This window comes from Callorhinchus milii, unplaced genomic scaffold (assembly GCF_018977255.1).
Source record: "Callorhinchus milii isolate IMCB2004 unplaced genomic scaffold, IMCB_Cmil_1.0 Scaffold17, whole genome shotgun sequence".
In the NCBI taxonomy this organism is placed as follows: Eukaryota; Metazoa; Chordata; class Chondrichthyes; order Chimaeriformes; family Callorhinchidae; genus Callorhinchus; species Callorhinchus milii.
The window spans coordinates 15,382,623-15,399,999 of record NW_024704758.1 but is presented as its reverse complement, the minus strand read 5'-3'; the positions used below and the strand labels follow the sequence as shown (position 1 = coordinate 15,399,999).

At 45.9% G+C, this 17,377-nt stretch overlaps 1 protein-coding gene across 1 annotated transcript; it reads left to right on the top strand.

The window, feature by feature from the left end:
- The first annotated feature begins 1,013 nt into the window (after window positions 1-1,013).
- Window positions 1,014-16,089, top strand: wu:fb05h10 (MICAL C-terminal-like protein). The gene is made up of 12 exons (XM_042341588.1): window positions 1,014-1,086; window positions 2,284-2,467; window positions 2,929-3,098; window positions 4,437-4,511; window positions 5,507-5,601; window positions 6,025-7,261; window positions 8,528-8,628; window positions 8,759-8,851; window positions 9,658-9,751; window positions 13,239-13,338; window positions 14,156-14,229; window positions 15,153-16,089. Exons 1-12 carry the CDS (start codon window positions 1,014-1,016, stop codon window positions 15,344-15,346), a joined length of 2,490 nt encoding a protein of 829 aa, XP_042197522.1. The 3' UTR covers window positions 15,347-16,089.
- Window positions 16,090-17,377: the final 1,288 nt, after the last annotated feature.

Genomic DNA, 17,377 nt, shown 5'->3' with positions numbered 1-17,377 from the left:
GAAGTCATCACTTTAGACGGATATCCTGTCAGGGTTAGATTGCCCCAACCCCCATCCCCATCCCCCATCCCCAACCCCCTTTATCCTGAAAGGACAGACAGCTCATTTCCATTTGACAATCTACCCATTCCAGACATTCTGTCTGCTGGAGGCAGGCACACACACGTACCTCTATTGCCAACAATGCTGAATGTTTTTTTAGATATAATATTCAGTCAGGCAGTGCGTGTTTAGCTACTATCTTGACGTTTATGTAACTGATAAAAAGCAATCGCAAAAGGTTCTGGTCCCTTTTGTTCAGCTCTTAATATTTGCATTAACTTCTGACGATTAGCTTCATGTACCATCATTGTCTAACTCGCTCCTCCTGCTTTCTCCCTTCAACTCAGGAGCCTTTTCTGCTGTGTGTACGTGTGTCTGTGTGTTTCAGACTGTGTGTGTGTGTGTGTGTGTGTTTATGTTACAGACTTTCTCTGTGTGTGTGTGTGTCGTATTACCAAGCGCACACTCAGTCAGGTTCTGACAGCGCATTTGGGCGAGATGCAAATTGGATTTAAATCAATTCTCCAATATCACAGGATTGGTTTGGATGAAGAAGGCCCTTTGGGTCATCTGATCTCATCCTTCTATTTCACAGCAGAAACACCACCAATAGTAGGTTAGGAAGCTGGCAAGGCATCTCTCACCCACCCTTTTTTTTGCACTATTGTGTATTTCGTTTTACCGACAAAATACACACTTTACAGTATATCCTGTGAAGCGCTTTGAGACATCTGTACCATGTGATAGGGCTCTATATCAAATGCAAGGATTATTATTATGCAGAGGGGAATTCTAGGCAAATAACTGATGTCAGTGTTGGTACCTTGTAGCCAAACCATTTGACTTGTGTTCAGGTGCAATGGGTCCACAGTGTTACTGCTACCTGATCAAGAATGACAGCTGCCCTCCCCCCACCCCAACCCCGAGACAGGTCTCAAACCAGTGAATACACACAGAGAGATTAGGCCGTCATGTATGGGCACAGTTGTCCAGTCTGCACGCTGTTCCTGGGCAGCCTGGCTCCTTATCTGCCTCTTGTAACTGGTCATATGTTATACCACATAAAGTCAGAGTGCTAAGTAATGCTTTTGCTCCCCTCCCTCGGTGTGGGGGAGAGGAGGGTGAGATGTTATTTCCTACATCACATTCCTTCATTCAGTGCTTCGAGACGTTCACTGGCAGAAAAAGATGCTTTATGTAAATTAGTGCTTGTTCTTTTCCCGTCTCCACAAGCCTTGAGCTGTGCATGTCCCAGTTATGTCTGTCTTCCTTCTGTCATTCACACCCATGTTCTGTGTCAGTGAAAGGCAATATCTATTAGTGGTATCAGTGCTGACAGTGAATGGGGAACCAGCCCTCAATGGTGAAGTCATTCTCTCGTTGGATTAGTCACGTCTCTTTGTCATAAAGCAGAAGCACACTACCTGAAGCGATTGCTGTGAATTACTCCTGTCTTTTATCTTCACTAAAGATTACTTTTATTTACAAAAAACTCGTATCTGTTAGTAGAAGAAATCACAGTTAATATCCCAGTCCTCCCTCCCTCCCATGGCTGGTGTGGACTGTAAACACCAGCATGGACCTAGTTGGGCTGAATGGCCTATTTCCATGCAGTTTGACTTTATGTAAATCTATGGCTTCAGCCAGACATCTGGTCAGCAGGTACTGACTGACACTAACATACAATGGGAGCTTGGCATCCTTCCTCAATGCTGTATATAGCCAGGAATTGGCATTCACTCTCGGATACAGGGATGGCTGTGCACTCAATTGCTGGGGGGAGGGGGAAGAGAATGGTGGGGGCAGAGGAGAGGGAGATGGTAGGGGGTGGGGGGAGAGGGATGAGTAGAAGGAGTTGTTAATCTGTAAATTGTGTCAATGATGGTCTTCAGTGACTGAGATGGAGACTGATGGACATCAGTCGAGTCTGGATCATTGATACTGGGCAAGTTCTCTCTTTAACGACAATCCAGTGACGCAGAGAAGAGAAATTGGTTGAATAACCTCTCCTCTGCTCTTCCCAACATCTCAAATCACAAGCCCCTTCCCAGGAAAACACACCAGAACATGTAACGGTCTGACAATCTGCGAGCTTCTGTCAGTTGAACACCAGAGAAAAACAGGAATGTTGTGAGCCATTGTTGCCACCCCCCCCCGCAAGTCACCCTCTCCCCTCCAGCGCTGGAGGTCAGACAGCTTGTGATCTAATGACGAGCTTGTTATTTGTCATTCTTCCTACAGCTTCTCCTGTCCTGTCTGAAATATCGGGTCAAAAAAAGACTAAGTGTGAACCTGTCGGCTTTACCCGAGGAGAAGGAATCCACTCGCCCCAGAGACGAGAGGGTCAAGATGTGGCTGTCAAGGAGGCGGAGACTGAGCGTAACCTCCTGGCTATTCGTGTCATGGTGATGAGCGATGCAAGCAGGTAGCTGAGGTGGGGGAGTGGGGAGAGCTGGGGGTGGGGGGGTCTAACATGGATTGATTTCAATTGAGACTTAATTTATTAATTAATAAATTAGTTAATAATAATTAATGGGATTCTGAACATGGAAACTGAAAGTGGGAGAGATGGCCATCCAGTGACTGAAACCTTTACCACAGGTGAGAATTGATCGCAACAAGCCTCGTGCTGCTGCCTCTGTCCTTGGCTCTGCTCACAAGTCGCGCCTCCCTCTGCCTCACAAACAATGCTGTTGGGGTCTAACTGGCAAATATGCAGCCAAGCGACAGGGCCATCCTGTGGGTTAATCCTGTGGTCAGTAAAGTTGCGCCTCTGCACCTGCTCTTGAAATGTCAACTGTGGTACTGTGGTGAAGCCTGAGAAGCTGCTGATTGAAATTGCAAAGTAAAGGCACCTTCCAATGTCTCTCTGCTTCCTCTGAGCAGCTCTGAAGGTGAGGGAGAACATGACGTCAGGGACACCAGGTTGGAACGAAGCCCTCCCCCCACTGCTGGTCTGTCCTCACCCGGGGCCAGAGGCAATGGGTCGCGACCGTCACTGGACAAAGATGAGAAGCAGCCGAGTGAGAGCAGCTCAGAGTCCAAGGCCTACAAAGGTAGGAGATTTGTCTGCTCGCTCAGGACTGGATGATAGTTTTTGGCTGGAATGTCTCTGTGGCTCTTTGAACACAAACATTATCTCATCTAATTGCTTCTCTTAGGTCAACTCTGGTTTACAGATAACATAAATCCAGCTGACTCTTCATTTCTCAAACCTATTTGTTAACTGTAACCAAAGTCTTAGTCTGTGAAAGTGGGGGAATTGGAGGTGACCACAACACATTCTGTAGCTTCTAATCCACTGGAATCTAAAGGTCAGCGACAGTCCAGTGACTGATCTCAGGTGTGTTCAGGGTTATTACTCTGTCTCCTGCCATGTCTTGCTCTGGTAGCACAAGATGTCAGAACCACTTAATAATAATAATCCTTGCATTTTATATAGTGCCTTATTACATTGTTGAGACATCTCAAAGCGCTTCACAGGATACACTGTAAAGAGCACCATATTTTGTGGCTGAAACAGAAACATAGCAAAACATTGCTGTGCAAAATATACACAGACAGCCGGGTAGTGAATGACCAATTTTATTTAAGAGATTATTGTCCAGGACATCTGGGAGAGAAACTCCCTTCTCTTTTTGAATTAGTGCCATGGGATCTTTCACATCCACCTGAACAGGCAGATGGGACATTGGTTTAATGTCTCATCCACAGGACTTCACAGGATCAGTGTCAGATGCCGAGCAAGGGAGAAGGGGAGGAAGGTGATCGTGAGCACAAATGTAAAGTTTATTATTACCTTTAGTCAGCAAGTTACTTTGGTCAATGTAAGTTCACTCCTTCAGGGAAGACGCAATAACCTGAAACTGGGTGATGAGATGTTGAGAAGTTTGGGTTTATTTGCTTTGTTAATAGGAACTTTGATAGCACCAGGTGATGAAGGATCTCCCTGCCAACATAGTCACCATTCTACAACATATTTTCAACATTTTTTTTTCTTTCCCCATTTAAATTGCAGCAGCTTTGAAAATACTGGACAAGGCAGCTTGAGGGTCTCTGCTGTGCACAAACTGGCTGCCACAATCAGCTGCAAAACGTACATTCACTACGCTTTACTATGATGCTCTTTGAGATGTCTCCATGACATGATACGGCTCTGTGTCAAATGCAAGGATTATTACTGTCATTATCTTCAATTTTGTAGAACTCAAAAATATTTTATGAGCTCTAGCGTCCTCTCGTGGCATGTCTAAGCCATGGCTAATCCAGCATTTGGCTGTTTCTTTTTAACTTGAGTGAAGATTTACTGATCGATAGTAAAGATGGGAGCTGTTGATGTACAGCAGTTTGATGATGTTTGCTGAATGTTTGACACATGTTTCTCTGTGGGCCAGCACTGAATCGTGCCAACAGTTTTCACGAGCCGGCAATGAACAGACAAAACAAATGGAGGCAAAAACTTCAAAACAGTTAAGTTCTCATTGTACTCGTTTTTGTGTGGGATCTCTGTTCAGTTCTTGTTAAAACCTTGTTACGTCCTTCAACCCAGTGCCGTCTCACTTCTAAGGCTGGAAGGTAACCTTATGATGTCAAAGCCTAAAACAACAACCTCTGTGACCTGCTAACTCCATATAGACCTCTGGCCCTGGCTCCATGTTCCCCACTAACCCCCCCGGCCCACCCCACCATTAACACTCTCATTATTGCAGGTATATGTCAGTGGGTTAGGTTGCACATCGCACTACAGCAAAGAGACAAATGGGCAACTGCAGTGATTTGGGTCATTTGTTATCGGTGGGTCAGAGTGTCAGTGGGTCAGAGTGTCAATGGGTCAGAGGGTCAGTGGGGGGAGCTTTATGTCAACGCTCTCCGTCGCATTCCTTCAGAAAACAGGTTTGCCATAACAAGAGAGATGTGGCTTCAGAGGGACCTTTAGAGAGATGCCATCGATGCCAATACAGATTGAGCTGGCTGCTGTGATGCACTGATATGCCTGTAGAGGGCGCAGGAGGGTTGGGTGTCGGGGGCCCAGGGTACGGGGTGGGGGCTGTGGGTGAAATTGTAGCTTTTACAAGCAGAAGGTGTGGAGTTAATTGTGGCTTCTGTTTCACAGCTGAGATGTCTCCCCCCCAACCCCCCCCCATCCACTCCCTAACTCACGGGGAAAGATTGTCAAAAAATCTTGATCCTAAAGCTCCTTTTCAGTCCTGTTGTTCCTGTTCAGGTGGATGTTAAAGATCCCACGGACCTATTCGAACAGAGAAAGGGAGTTTCTCTTCTCCCTCCCGGTGTCCTGGCCAACAATCCTCCGTAATAATATGGGTCACTCACTCCATGTGTGCAATTGTGCTGCTGTGTTTCACCCACAGAATACACAATCACTCCGGTTTTAAGTTGTATCTCAGTGACGGTGAACACACTGAGTGTGTAAGGGCTGTGCTGACTGTTGACTTTCTGACCGCAGAGCTACCTCTTCTGCTGCATAAGAAGACAGAGCTCCCCTCACAGCACATCGTTGCTAATGGACTTAACCCCATGGACAAGGACTGTGAAGAGCAGGTATGTCAACCCGGTTACTGCCGGCTTCACGTGGATCAGATCTCAGTGCTGTGGACGGTGCTGAGGCGGTGGGTGGTGAGCGCGAGAGAGGGCTCAGCCTCCCCTCTTCCCAATTCTTATCTACGGGTCACCTGTTTAAGGGGGGGCTGAAAGCCCTGAGGAGGACCACAGCCCGTCCTCCGAGCAGCCCCCACCTCACAGCCCCGCTCTCTCTTCTGTTCAGTTCCCCCCCAAAAAAAAACATTGGTCACTCAATCCACGACTGTTGTGGGGGACACTGCTGGGTGCAATTGGCTGTGTATCAACAACATACACAGTCACTACACTTTACAGTGTATTCCGTGAAGCGCTTTGAGACGTGTTAAGAAGGTGAGAAGGCCCGATATCAAACGCCAGGTTTGTTGTTGTTGTTGTTTGTTCCAGGCCTCGGCCGGTGGCTCTGACGTCACCAGGAGGAGGATTTCGTTGCCGATGATTTTCCAGCTGAGGCAGAGGTTTGCTAGGAATGTCCAGGCCAACACCGGGGCTCAGCCTCCAGCCGCGGGGAGAGAGGGTGCGGGAAGCCTGGCGATCGCCGCTGAACCTCAGTCACCGCATTCGAGTCATGTTGAGCCCGAAACACTCACGTTACACATCGGGGCCCCGCAGAGAGAGGAGCCGGTAACGGACATTGGGAGCCATCCCCTGAGAGACACCGGGTCCACAGAGCGTCTGGGAGCAAGTCACGTCTGTGGGGACACAAGGGGGGCGAGGGGGGAGCAGGACCCCGAGGGGTCTCTCTACTTTGCGAGGTACGAGAGGAGGAAAGGGAGTGAGTGCGAAGCGACTCCGGATGCCTTTTCCCGGCTGAACCATTTCCCCGCACAGACCCCAGCACAGGCTCCATGCACAGGGCGGGGCCCCTCCCCTGACATGGCCCCACAGCCACACGATTCTCCAAAATCCCCCAAATCACCTCTGATTCTCCTCGTCAACGCCATCCGAAGATCGTTTTTCGACAGCAGTAGCTCTGCCCCGCAGGCCTCCCCCGGGAGGAAATCAAAGACCAGGAACGTTCGGCATCTCTCGGACCCCTCACCCCCCAGCCTCTCCGCCAGAGCCAGAGCCAATCCCGGACATTGCCCAACCCCCAAACCCCTGTCCTCCTCGGCCGGGACAGGCGGGGTGGCCCAGGCTGTGCAGCCTTCCCCCTCCCCCACCTCCCTCCCCATTGGGCCTCACGTTCCCATCTACAGATCGTCAGCGGGTCCCTTCGGCCTCTGGCCCCAGGTCAGCAGCTCAGCCGAGGGGCCGCCGGTGGGAGGTGGACATCCCCGGAATATTGTGGTGGAGGGGGAGCGAAGTCTGAGTAATCTGGACCAGGTTCCCTGGAGGCAGGATCCCCCTCGAGCAGAGCCCCTGCCCGCTGCCCTAGGCAGGAGGACTAACCCCAGGTTCTGGTCACTGAGGTCAGACCAACGTGTTCCGGCTGAGGAGAAACCAGGTTCAGGTCCAGGAAATGCCTGGGCCACCAGCTCCAGGAGTGACATGTGGAAAGTTCTTGCCAACTTCGGGAAGAAGAGTTTCTGGGAGAAAGAGGTGAAAGCTTCTCTCCCAAGTGAACCGCCATCGCTCCAGATTGCCAAGAAAATAAATATACAACCTGCGGCGCACATGCCAGGTGGGTGTGTTTGTTCCTCTTGAACTAACTGTGTGTTAAGGTCAAAGCCTTAACTACATGAAACAGCTTTCACCTCATTTCTAATCCACCTCATCCCGTGTGACGGGCACTTTGTCAACACAAGCTGCTGCTGTTGATGCTGCTGTTGTTGTTGATGTCGGGAGGAGAGGGTGGGGTGAGAGCTGAAGAGAGTGGGAGGGAGAAAGATGACAGAAAGTGCTGTCAGAAAGGTACCTATGAGGTGGCCTTTAAAAGTGGGGAGGGAGGGTTTTGGGGGGCTGGTGGGGGGGGAAACCGAACTTTGGGATGGAGTTCCAGAGAGCAGGGGCAGAATGGATAAAATATTACACTCTTTAAGGAGTCCTGGTGAATAAAGTAACACACAACGTGCTAGGTTTTGTCTAGTATTGAGCTGGAAAAGCTTAGTTAAATGTCCCAACTGCTCAGTTTCACGTATTGATAACATCGTCGACTTGATGTCAGTTGGAGCAGACTCGATGGGCTGAATGGCCTTGCCCTGTTCCTCTTCTCCTGTGACTTGCTGCTAACAGGTTTCACTTGCAAACTCTTCAGGCTGTAATGTGCACAAATGATACCAATGGTAGACAATGTGGGCCTGGATTTACTCTGCACAACAGCATGTGGTTTTTTAACCTCTCATCAGGCGAGATTGGTTTTGTGTTATTGCTTTTGTATTTCCCTATATTTAAATGCAAGCGAGACTTAGTGACGCTGAATGCTTTCATTTCTGCAGATGTTAACAGTGTCAATATGGTTACCAGATGTGGCACACTGCCCCAGAGCGCTTTCCTTAAAACTCCCTCTTCCCACTGTCCAGACACTGCGTAGCCCAAAGACTGCAGATTGTGACTCCTTTGTTGGTGCTGGAAAGTCTTCATAATTATCAGCAGATCTATATAACCACAACAACTTGCACTTATAGAGCGCCTTTCACGTGGGGTAGCGTCTCAAAGTGATTAACCTATAGTTACAGCACTCGAGTAACTGGGATACTGGACTCATTTAGGAGGCAGCTTGATGCTGTGTTGGGGGGAATGTTCTGGAGGGATGAGATCAGATAGGCCGAAGGGACCTTCTTCATCCAAAGGGATTTGCCTCATGTGCAGGTCTTGTGAGCAGAGAGTCTGGGTTGTTCCGATCGGCACTGCTCACTGCATGCCTTCCGGCAACTCCACCTTGGAATGCAGAGACTTCCACAGAGAGGTCCAGCTGCTCCTCTCACAATTGTGCTTTGATCATTTCCAGGACCCGTGAAGCTCCCCCTCCCCCCAGCCTTCACTGAAGAGGAGTCAGAGTCGGAGTCCAGTGATGAGCTGGATCACAAGAGGAGCTCCTTAAACTGGAAGGTAAAGAGAGCCATCACATGTGTCAGCCACCTTCCCTTGATTGTTTGTTTATCCTCACTCACTCACTCACTCACTTGCACTCTTTTGCACTCACTCTCTCGCACTCATTTTCACACTCTCACTATTTCAGCAGAATCAAAGCATCAGACAGAGACGGAAGATGCACAAGTTAGCTCAGCAGCAAGTGAAACAGGAAGCACTGAAACGCCTGCACAGAGCACAGGTAGAGTCTGGGAGGGGATGTTATTAACCAGGTTTGGTGTGTCTGCGCATGGGGGAGCAGCATTAGAGTTTTCAGGCTTTCAGCTGAGGTAAATAAAATGTTTGTATCACGTTACTGGGAGCAAGCTGAGCCTTCACATCAATCCACCCATTGCTTTCTGTGTAGCTGAACAAGGAACCTGAATGGGTCCATTAATACAGGGCTGTGGATGAGCACTAAGTCATGTACCTGTTACGTTTTCTAACACGCTGGCACCTGCTGATCACTCGGAAGCTTGAAGCTCCGAGCTAGTGTGTGTGCTCCTTGGACACTGGTCCTATTGCTGAGCAGAGGGGTGTCTCTGTGCTGACACACCACTAGCACAATTTGTTCACTGTAACAAAAATGTGTTGAGAAAAATGATCCATTAATTTCCTCCTAAACTCACTATGGCTTCCTAGTAACCCCAAAGTGGTGCTCGGAGGCTCAAAATTTCACCTAGTCTTAGACTTGCGAGACTATTCCCCCGCCCCCAACCTCCCCACGCCTGAAATGCAAGATCGGGCAGGTCTGTAACATACTAAGACTGGGTGGGATTCCCAAGTCTATGTTTGTAAACTGGGTGCAATTAGTAGCTTGGTTCAGGTGCTCCCGCACATGTGATGGCCCTTTGATGCTCTTTCGGTAGAAACAAAATGTAGCAAAAATGTAATATGTTTGTGTGTAATGTGTGTGTAATGTGCGTGTGTGTGTGTAATGTGTGAGAGAGTCTTGTTTATTCCTGTTTTGCACCTTGAACGGTGCCTGACCGAGGATTGTCCTGACAGATTATCCAGCGGCAACTGCAGGAGGTTGAGGAGAAGCAGCGGATGCTAGAGGAGAGAGGGGTCCTGTTGGAGAAGGCGCTGCGGGATGAATCAGGTTTGTGTTCTTTATCTCTGCTCAGACACTGGCTTACGTCCCCTGAATGCTTTATGTTTCCATCCTTGGCACTGTGTGCTCTCTATAGTGCTCCCTCCCACCTATACTAATTATATTGTTTACATTCGATACAGCGCCTTTCACATCTGGAGGACATCTCAAAGTGTTTCACAGGATTTACTGTAAAACACAGCGATTGTGTATATGCCAACGCAGCAGCCAATTTGCGCACAGCAATGACCCACAGGTAGCCGTGATGTAAATGACAGATTTCATCCTTGGAGGGAGGTTGGTCAGGACATCAGGAGAAACTCCTCTTTTCGATTGGTGCCTAAGCAGGCCCTGACGAGAATTGGCCAATTCCTCTCAGGAGCAGAGTTGAGGAGTAAGCAGGAGGGTGGGATGTGATGGGTTCAATGTGTAGACAACACCATCACAAACTTGATGGCTTTTAAGAGTAAAGTTTGCGACGTTCGTAACTGATTCCCAATGTTAATCAAATTAATTATGAAACAGCGCAAAAGTTACCCTCATGTACATATAAAATTCGGTTTGATTCCCAGCAGGGTGAAACTTTGGACAAATTTTCTTACTTCACATGCCTAGTGATAATCCCTCAAGAAAAAAATAATACATTGATCACTTCAATCTATGTTTGTGGACACTGCTGTGCGCAATTGGCTGCCGCGTTTCGCCCACAAATATACAGTCAATTCACTTTACAGTACATTCTGTGAAGCCCTTTGAGACGTCTAGAAGACGTGAAAACTCTATATCAAATGCAAAGATTATTACTATTATTAAATACAAAAAGAACAATGCATTTATACAGCCTCATGACGTAGAGTTTCAGAAGGACGGCAGAAGCCAATACAAGCCAGTGAGATGGATATTCCTTCCCATTCGGCACTCCACATCTTCCCAAATGAACATAAGAAATGCTAGACGAAGAAAGACAAAGGTCCATCTAGTTCGCCTTCTATCTTCCAGGCGATTGAAAACTATTATATATATATATTAAAAAAAATTGTCGCTCAATCCATGACTGTTTGTGGGAACTGGCGCATTTCGCTCACAAAATACACTGTCAATCCACTTTAGCTGTGAAACACTTTGAGCCGTCTTAACGAAGTGATAAGGCACTATATTAAATGCAATGATTATTATTATTAAGACTGAGAAGATGGACAAATGTCCTGGCTTGAATTCACCCCTCTCAGTGATGTGATCCAAGCCAATGGAGAGAAACACAGTCATCATTGCCCCACTGTGACACTGCATAGTTAGCAGGCTTTTCACGTCAGGTTGGACAGCACATTCATTCACTCTTCAGAGATCAATTACCAGCGTTGTTTCTGTGCCCTTTCTGATAATTCTCTCGCTCCTTTCTCTGTAGCTGTAACAGTGACAGGAAGTTTCAGGGAAACCTGCATTCAACAACCACCTTTGGGACTCACTTCATCTAATTCCCTAACACAGGCTGAACTCCATCACTCCACTCTTAGGTGTTATCTCAGGACAAGAGAACTCCCTGCAGATAGTTTCTGGGTCTTTTATTTATATCTCCAGTTTTAATAGGTTTATATTTAATGTTTCACCATTGAAATCTAGGAGCATCCCATGTGCGGAATTTGACATTGAGAGAAAGTGTGGCCTTTACAATAATAATACTAATAATCAAAGCACGTTACAGGATTTACTGGAAAGTGTAGTGGCTGGGTATTTGAAGGTGAAAGCAGCATAGAAACAGGAGAAGGCCATTCAGCACCTTGAGCCTGTTTTGCCATTCTATTAGATCATGACTGATCTGTACTTCAACTCCATTTACCCGCCTTTGCCCCATATCCTATTTGCGCAGAGCAATGTTCTGCAAACAACCACAAAGTGAATGTCATTTTATTTGGGGAATTGTTGCCCAGGACTCTAGGAGAAAGCTCTATTTACAAAGTTAATCATTCCATTTTGTTTGCGTGCGGCTCCAGACTTGTAACTGGAGGAGTTTCATTTTAAATCTGGAATAACTCCCTTCCACCGTCAATCCCGTTGCCACAGTCTGGATGATTAATTGTGGTGTGCTTTGCTGATTGTGAACAGAGAAACTCAGAGAAACGTGTGCTTTGGGGCTGAACTCGGCAATGTGCATTGAGAAATCCCATTAACATGCACCGGGTCCTGATAATATAAGGTGGGCTGGTAATGAATGATGCTTTTGTTGCTTGAAATTGCTCATTAGCTGCAGAGACTGGATGAGACCAAACATGCGGAGGTGGAGAGCAATGTTCCGGAGAACCAAGGGCATGTTGAAATCGTTGCCAGATTGTAATTGTTTTATTGAATGACACAATGAGCATTTCTCCTGCTACTGCAAACGCCATGTGATCCACAGATGCATAAATGTGTAGGTGTATTGATGTTTAAACACAAAGTGCCCCTTGTGTGTGTGGGCACAGACGAGAAGTTACCTCTTTAAAGATCAGTGTTTTAGGCCATGAAGTACAGGGTCTGGTTTCAGTGATCGCTAATTATTTTACTGCAGGTTCTGAACAAGTCGTTTGAGTTCTATAAACGTACACACAAAGCTTTTTTTTGAAAAAAATGATAGTTTTGATTCAGCTGAGTTATCAGGTTGCTAGGTAGCTTTTCAGAAAGGCTTCTTTATCACTGTTGTTACGACAGTGAAACTTAATGGCCCGCAAATTGCATCAAATCCATGACTTTAATGATCTGGAGTCACTGCAGCAGCCAGTGGTATCAAGACATCAATTGTCACTGGAGGAAGAGCAGCTGACGAGTAAGGAAGCCATTGAGTGAAGTTTACTTAGATTTCCAGAAGGTCTTTGTCAAGGTACCTCATGAGAGGCTCCTCTACAGAGAAATGTGACAACTAGCCATTTTTTTAGTGTAGCTTTTGATTTTGAATTTTTTTACATACTTGAAATAATCACTTACAAAATAAAGAGTCACTATCCTGCACACACAGTTAATCATGCGAAGCGCTTTGCAATGTCCTCCTGACTATATCAAACACAAAGATTAGAATTTTTTAATCTGGAAAGTATATATGAATCAAACATGGGAATGCTAACAGGACAGAATTTTCTGATATATACATTATATATATATGCGTCCTTGAATTTTCTATTTGCATTTGATACAGAGCCTTTCAAGTCCAAGTCCTTCACAGAATTTACTGTAGAGTGTAGTGACTGTATTTTGTGGATAAACATAGCAGCCAATTCACGCACAAGAACATACGTGAATGAAGACGTGAATCCTGATCTAATGACTTATTCACTGTATTTGGGGGATTGGTGGTCAGGACACTGGGAGTAACTCCATTTACTTTTTGAATAGTGACACGGGATCTTACATGAGAAACGCACAGAATGACACAAAGCCTATGTGTGACGTCTCTGTTATTCAGACTTGTGCAATGATGGGGTGGTAACTGGCTTGTCATTCACTGTTCACCATCTCAATGTCACAGAGCTCAATGCCAAGGAGGAACCTCGACTGATGCAAAAGTGGTTCAAGCTGGTGCTGGAGAAGAATGCGTTGGTGCGCTATGAGGCTGAGCTGATGATATTGTGAGTATTGACACTATGAGCAACTTTGTGAAGTCCTGCAACTCAGTGGTTAGAGCACTCGCCTTGCAAACGAGACACCTGGGTTCAATTCCAGGCAGGTCAGGGCGAAACCTTGGGCAAGTTTCCTTACTCCACACAGAGCCTAATAATAATCCCTCCAAAACAAAACAATAATAAATTGGTCATTTTCTATCCACGACTGTTTGTGGGACACTGCTGTGTGCATTGGCTGCCGCGTTTCGCCCACAAATATACAGTCAATTTACTTTAAAGTCTATTCTGTGAAGCGCTTTGAGACGTCGAAAACACGTGAAAAGTGCTATATCAAATGCAAGGATTATTATTATATTATATTGTTTGTAGGACAGTTGGACCTTGTTTGAGAACTGATGGTATTTATAAATCTAACAGGAGACAACTAGAGGCTTGCATTCTTAGCCTTGAGATCATCATTGTAAAATTCATAATCAGGCAGACTTTTGGACAATTCTTAAGTACAACAACAAAACCAAGGTGCTGGATAGACACCCATCTTGACCCAAGAATAATAATTTCTGGGCTCCACAGAAGGACATGAACCAATTTTTATTTAATCTTCGAAGACAGGAGTCTATTTAAACACAAGGGATTTAAGGGAGATACTTCCCAGTGACAGGACCTGTCCTGCTTTACCGTTCACCTTTAATGATCTCAATTAGTGCATCAAAAATCCCAAGCTTCTGAAACAGCCCCAATGTGGAGTGTATCCTGACCTGACCTGATGCAGTGGTTTGTTTGTGCACTGTACCAGCTCTCACTCTCTGCTCATCATTGACAGTGCCCAGGAGTTGGAACTTGAAGAACAACAAAGCTCGCTGCAGCAGGTGCTCCGGGAGAGAATGGTCATCGATGGTGAGTGGATTCCTGCACATCTTCATTAAATGCTGATGGCAAACACAGTAAGAAGCGAGGGAGGATAAGTCTCCACCCACTCTGTTTTTATAGGCCATCAAGACCGAACCCCAACCTCAGACTTTAGACAGGAATTGTTTTTTAGTCTCACAAGAGAGGTTCAGATGAAGAAGGCCCCTCAGCCAATGATCTCCTCCTCCTAGAATCTCCCATCACAACATCGACTTGTTATTTAAAATAAGTCCCAGAGTGTCCTGGCCTCAGTCACTCTATCGTGGTGAACCTGTTCCAGTTGTTAATTATGCTCTGGGCAAAGAGATGTTTCCTGGCGGCTGTCCTGGAAATTGGTCCCTTATCGAATGCTGATTTAGACACCCCCGTCCCCCNATTCTGAATGACACAGACATTTAAATGTCACTTACAATGGCACTCCAGCAGTCATCCTATTACTGAGAATACTCTTGCTGACTTGAGTTCTGATTGTTACTCGTTTCTGCTGTCAGTGGGAGAGCAGGGCATTGGAAACCCTTCTGGCAACCTGTGCCCACACCACTGCATGGCAATCTCTGGCGATTCTGTGTGTGGGCTGGGTGTCTATGATTTGTGTAACCCATGTGTAAACACATTCCGTAATGCCACTTGTGTATGAAACCATGTACAAACATACGTATTGTATGTGAGCTGTGTAAGCCATGTGCATAACTATGTCTATTATTACAAGTTGTGTAAACCATATGTAGACACGTACACTCTGTGTAAACCATGTGTAACCATGTGTACAGAGAGAATTACAGGTGCCTCCATGTAATCAACAACCAACAGAAAGGATTATGGAATCTGTTAACACAACTCACGTAAAAGGCTCCCAACGTGCGGAGTGTAAAGTTTTTTTACCTGTTTGATTGTGTTTTATACACATCCAGAATCCTGGAAGACAGAGAAGGAAATTGCTGATGAGAAGCAGATACTCTTTGAAATGCTAGACATCATTGAACGGCGAGACAGGCTGGTTGCTCTCTTGGACCAACAGAGACTGGAGGAAAAGGCCGAAGATAAGGACTTGGAAAGCTTTGTACTGGCCAAAGGGTACAAATTCAACTGGGCTCGATCAACCTGAAATTCCGCTTGGTCTCAGCCTTACAGACCATTTTGTCTGAAGGATGGAGCCGAACTGTGGAAAATCCTTAAATTAGGTCTTCACTTGGAAGTCAGCACGAAGTGCTCAGTCGCAGGTTCCGAGGAATTATTTGTCTTTACTGGCTAAGACTTGGTGGAGTTTTGGGGCTCTGACAAGTGGCACTTCACCCCCACCACACCCCCCAAAACAAAACATATGAAAAGGGCAAGTATGAGTCTGAACTGTTGGCTGAGAGTTTAATTGTGTGTGAAGCTGCTGCTCAGGGTTTCAGAAAGGGTCTGAGGATCTTTTCTGAGATATTCTCAGGGTATTAAATAAAGAGATGATTCAGGGCAGTGGTCTGTCTCGAGCAGAACGTTTGTAAGCATTTGTACCATGTGTCTGTGTTGTTGTGTCTTTTTTTTAATGACGAAGGGGGTAAACCCCAACACTGCAATTGTTGGAATCCGTTCTCAGTGAAACATTTCTCTCTGCTGCTGACTCACTAAAGCCAACGCATACAGCGCTGACTCTTTGTATCTGGGCTGCTGACTGTTAGGTAGGAATTTAACGTTTTTTTTAAAAAAAAGTATTTCAGGTTTTTATAAATGGTGGAATTTGAAAGCACAAACTGATACAAGCGCAAACTTGTATCATGCTTGGCACTCAGTGTTTAGGGCAAAGGCAGCTAATTAGAGTTGAGGTACAGATCAGCCATGATTTAATAGAATGGTGGAAACAGGCTCCAGGGGCTGAATGGCCTCCTCCTGTTCCTATGTTCCTAATTAGTGGTCATGCTAAACACTAACTAGTGATCATACCTGGCACGACCCTAAATCTTTAGCAATAGGACTTGAAGAGGGAGAGGGGAGTCCTTTCTACGTCGGAATTTAATGTATTAATCTAGGAAGCTCGACATATATTAAGTTTAATAATAAGGTTATATTGTAATGTTAGATAATCCTAAATGCAATAAATGGACATTTACGGGGTTTCTCAGTGACTTTCTATTGCTCTTTATTATGTTTTGTAACTGCTGTTTAGGGGCAGCTTGGGGCAGCTATTTGGGTAGGATTTCCACTCCTCAGAGCATTGGCACATTGTGTCCCGAGGACTATTTATCCATTTAACTCAGGACCTTTCCCTGTGTACCTCCAAGCCTGTTCTAATCCTGTTTCCAAGCAGATACTTGTCCACTTCTTCTTGACTAAAACAGTTGGTCATCAAAACATCAACTGCTTTTGTTTGGTATCTGGGTGACAAATTGACAGCTTTGTGTGTGTGTGAGTGTGTGTGAGTGTGTGAGTGAGTGAGTGAGCGGGATGGGAGGAGGGGAGAGGAGGGATAGTAGGCAAATGTGGCAGCCCAATCGTTGTGCGCAAATGACCTGCCTTGTTTGCCAACTGCTATATAGTCAGCTCACTGTGCAGTGTATCCTGTGAAGTGCTTTGAGACATCCTCCTGATGTGAAAGGTACTTTACCAAATGCAAGCATTATTATTACTGTATTAATTATTTTAACCTATTTGATTTTGAAAAGAGAATCATACATATCCCAGCACAGTGCTCTGAGAGACGTTACATCTATCTGCACCTTGCTGATTTTGAGTTTTTTAATTTTTTTTAAAAACACACCACTTAAAATCTAGAAGTTGCTGGGAACACTCAGCAGGTCAGGCAGCATCTATGGAGAACGGAAAATGAGTCAGCGTTTCGGGTCCACGGCCCCAAGGGACCCCAAGTTATTGAACTCATTTTCCTCTCTCCATAGATGCTGCCTGACCTGCTGAGTGTTCCCAGCGGCTTCTGTTTTTGTTTCAGATTTCCAGCATCTGCCAGTATTTTGTGTTTTGTCAGCATTTTAAATATGTCTGGGATTTGGTGATGTTCTCAAAATCAATCTGTGACGTTCTGCTGGTTGGTGTTTGCTGTTGTGTACTGTGTAGAATACAAATGCAGCATTGAAACAACAAGTGACTGAGTGTTATTGAGTTCCTCCCCCTGGGCCTCCCCTCAGCATGGGTGCCGAAC

What these genes read in the sequence shown, in the direction of transcription:
- wu:fb05h10 (XM_042341588.1), top strand. Translation starts at nt 1,014, where the DNA reads ATGTATGGGCACAGTTGTCCAGTCTGCACGCTGTTCCTGGGCAGCCTG. An exon ending in AGAGTCCAAGGCCTACAAAG is followed by an intron (nt 3,099 to 4,436) that starts GTAGGAGATTTG and finishes TCTGTGGGCCAG; the next exon opens with CACTGAATCGTGCCAACAGT. An exon ending in GGCGCTGCGGGATGAATCAG is followed by an intron (nt 9,752 to 13,238) that starts GTTTGTGTTCTT and finishes TCAATGTCACAG; the next exon opens with AGCTCAATGCCAAGGAGGAA.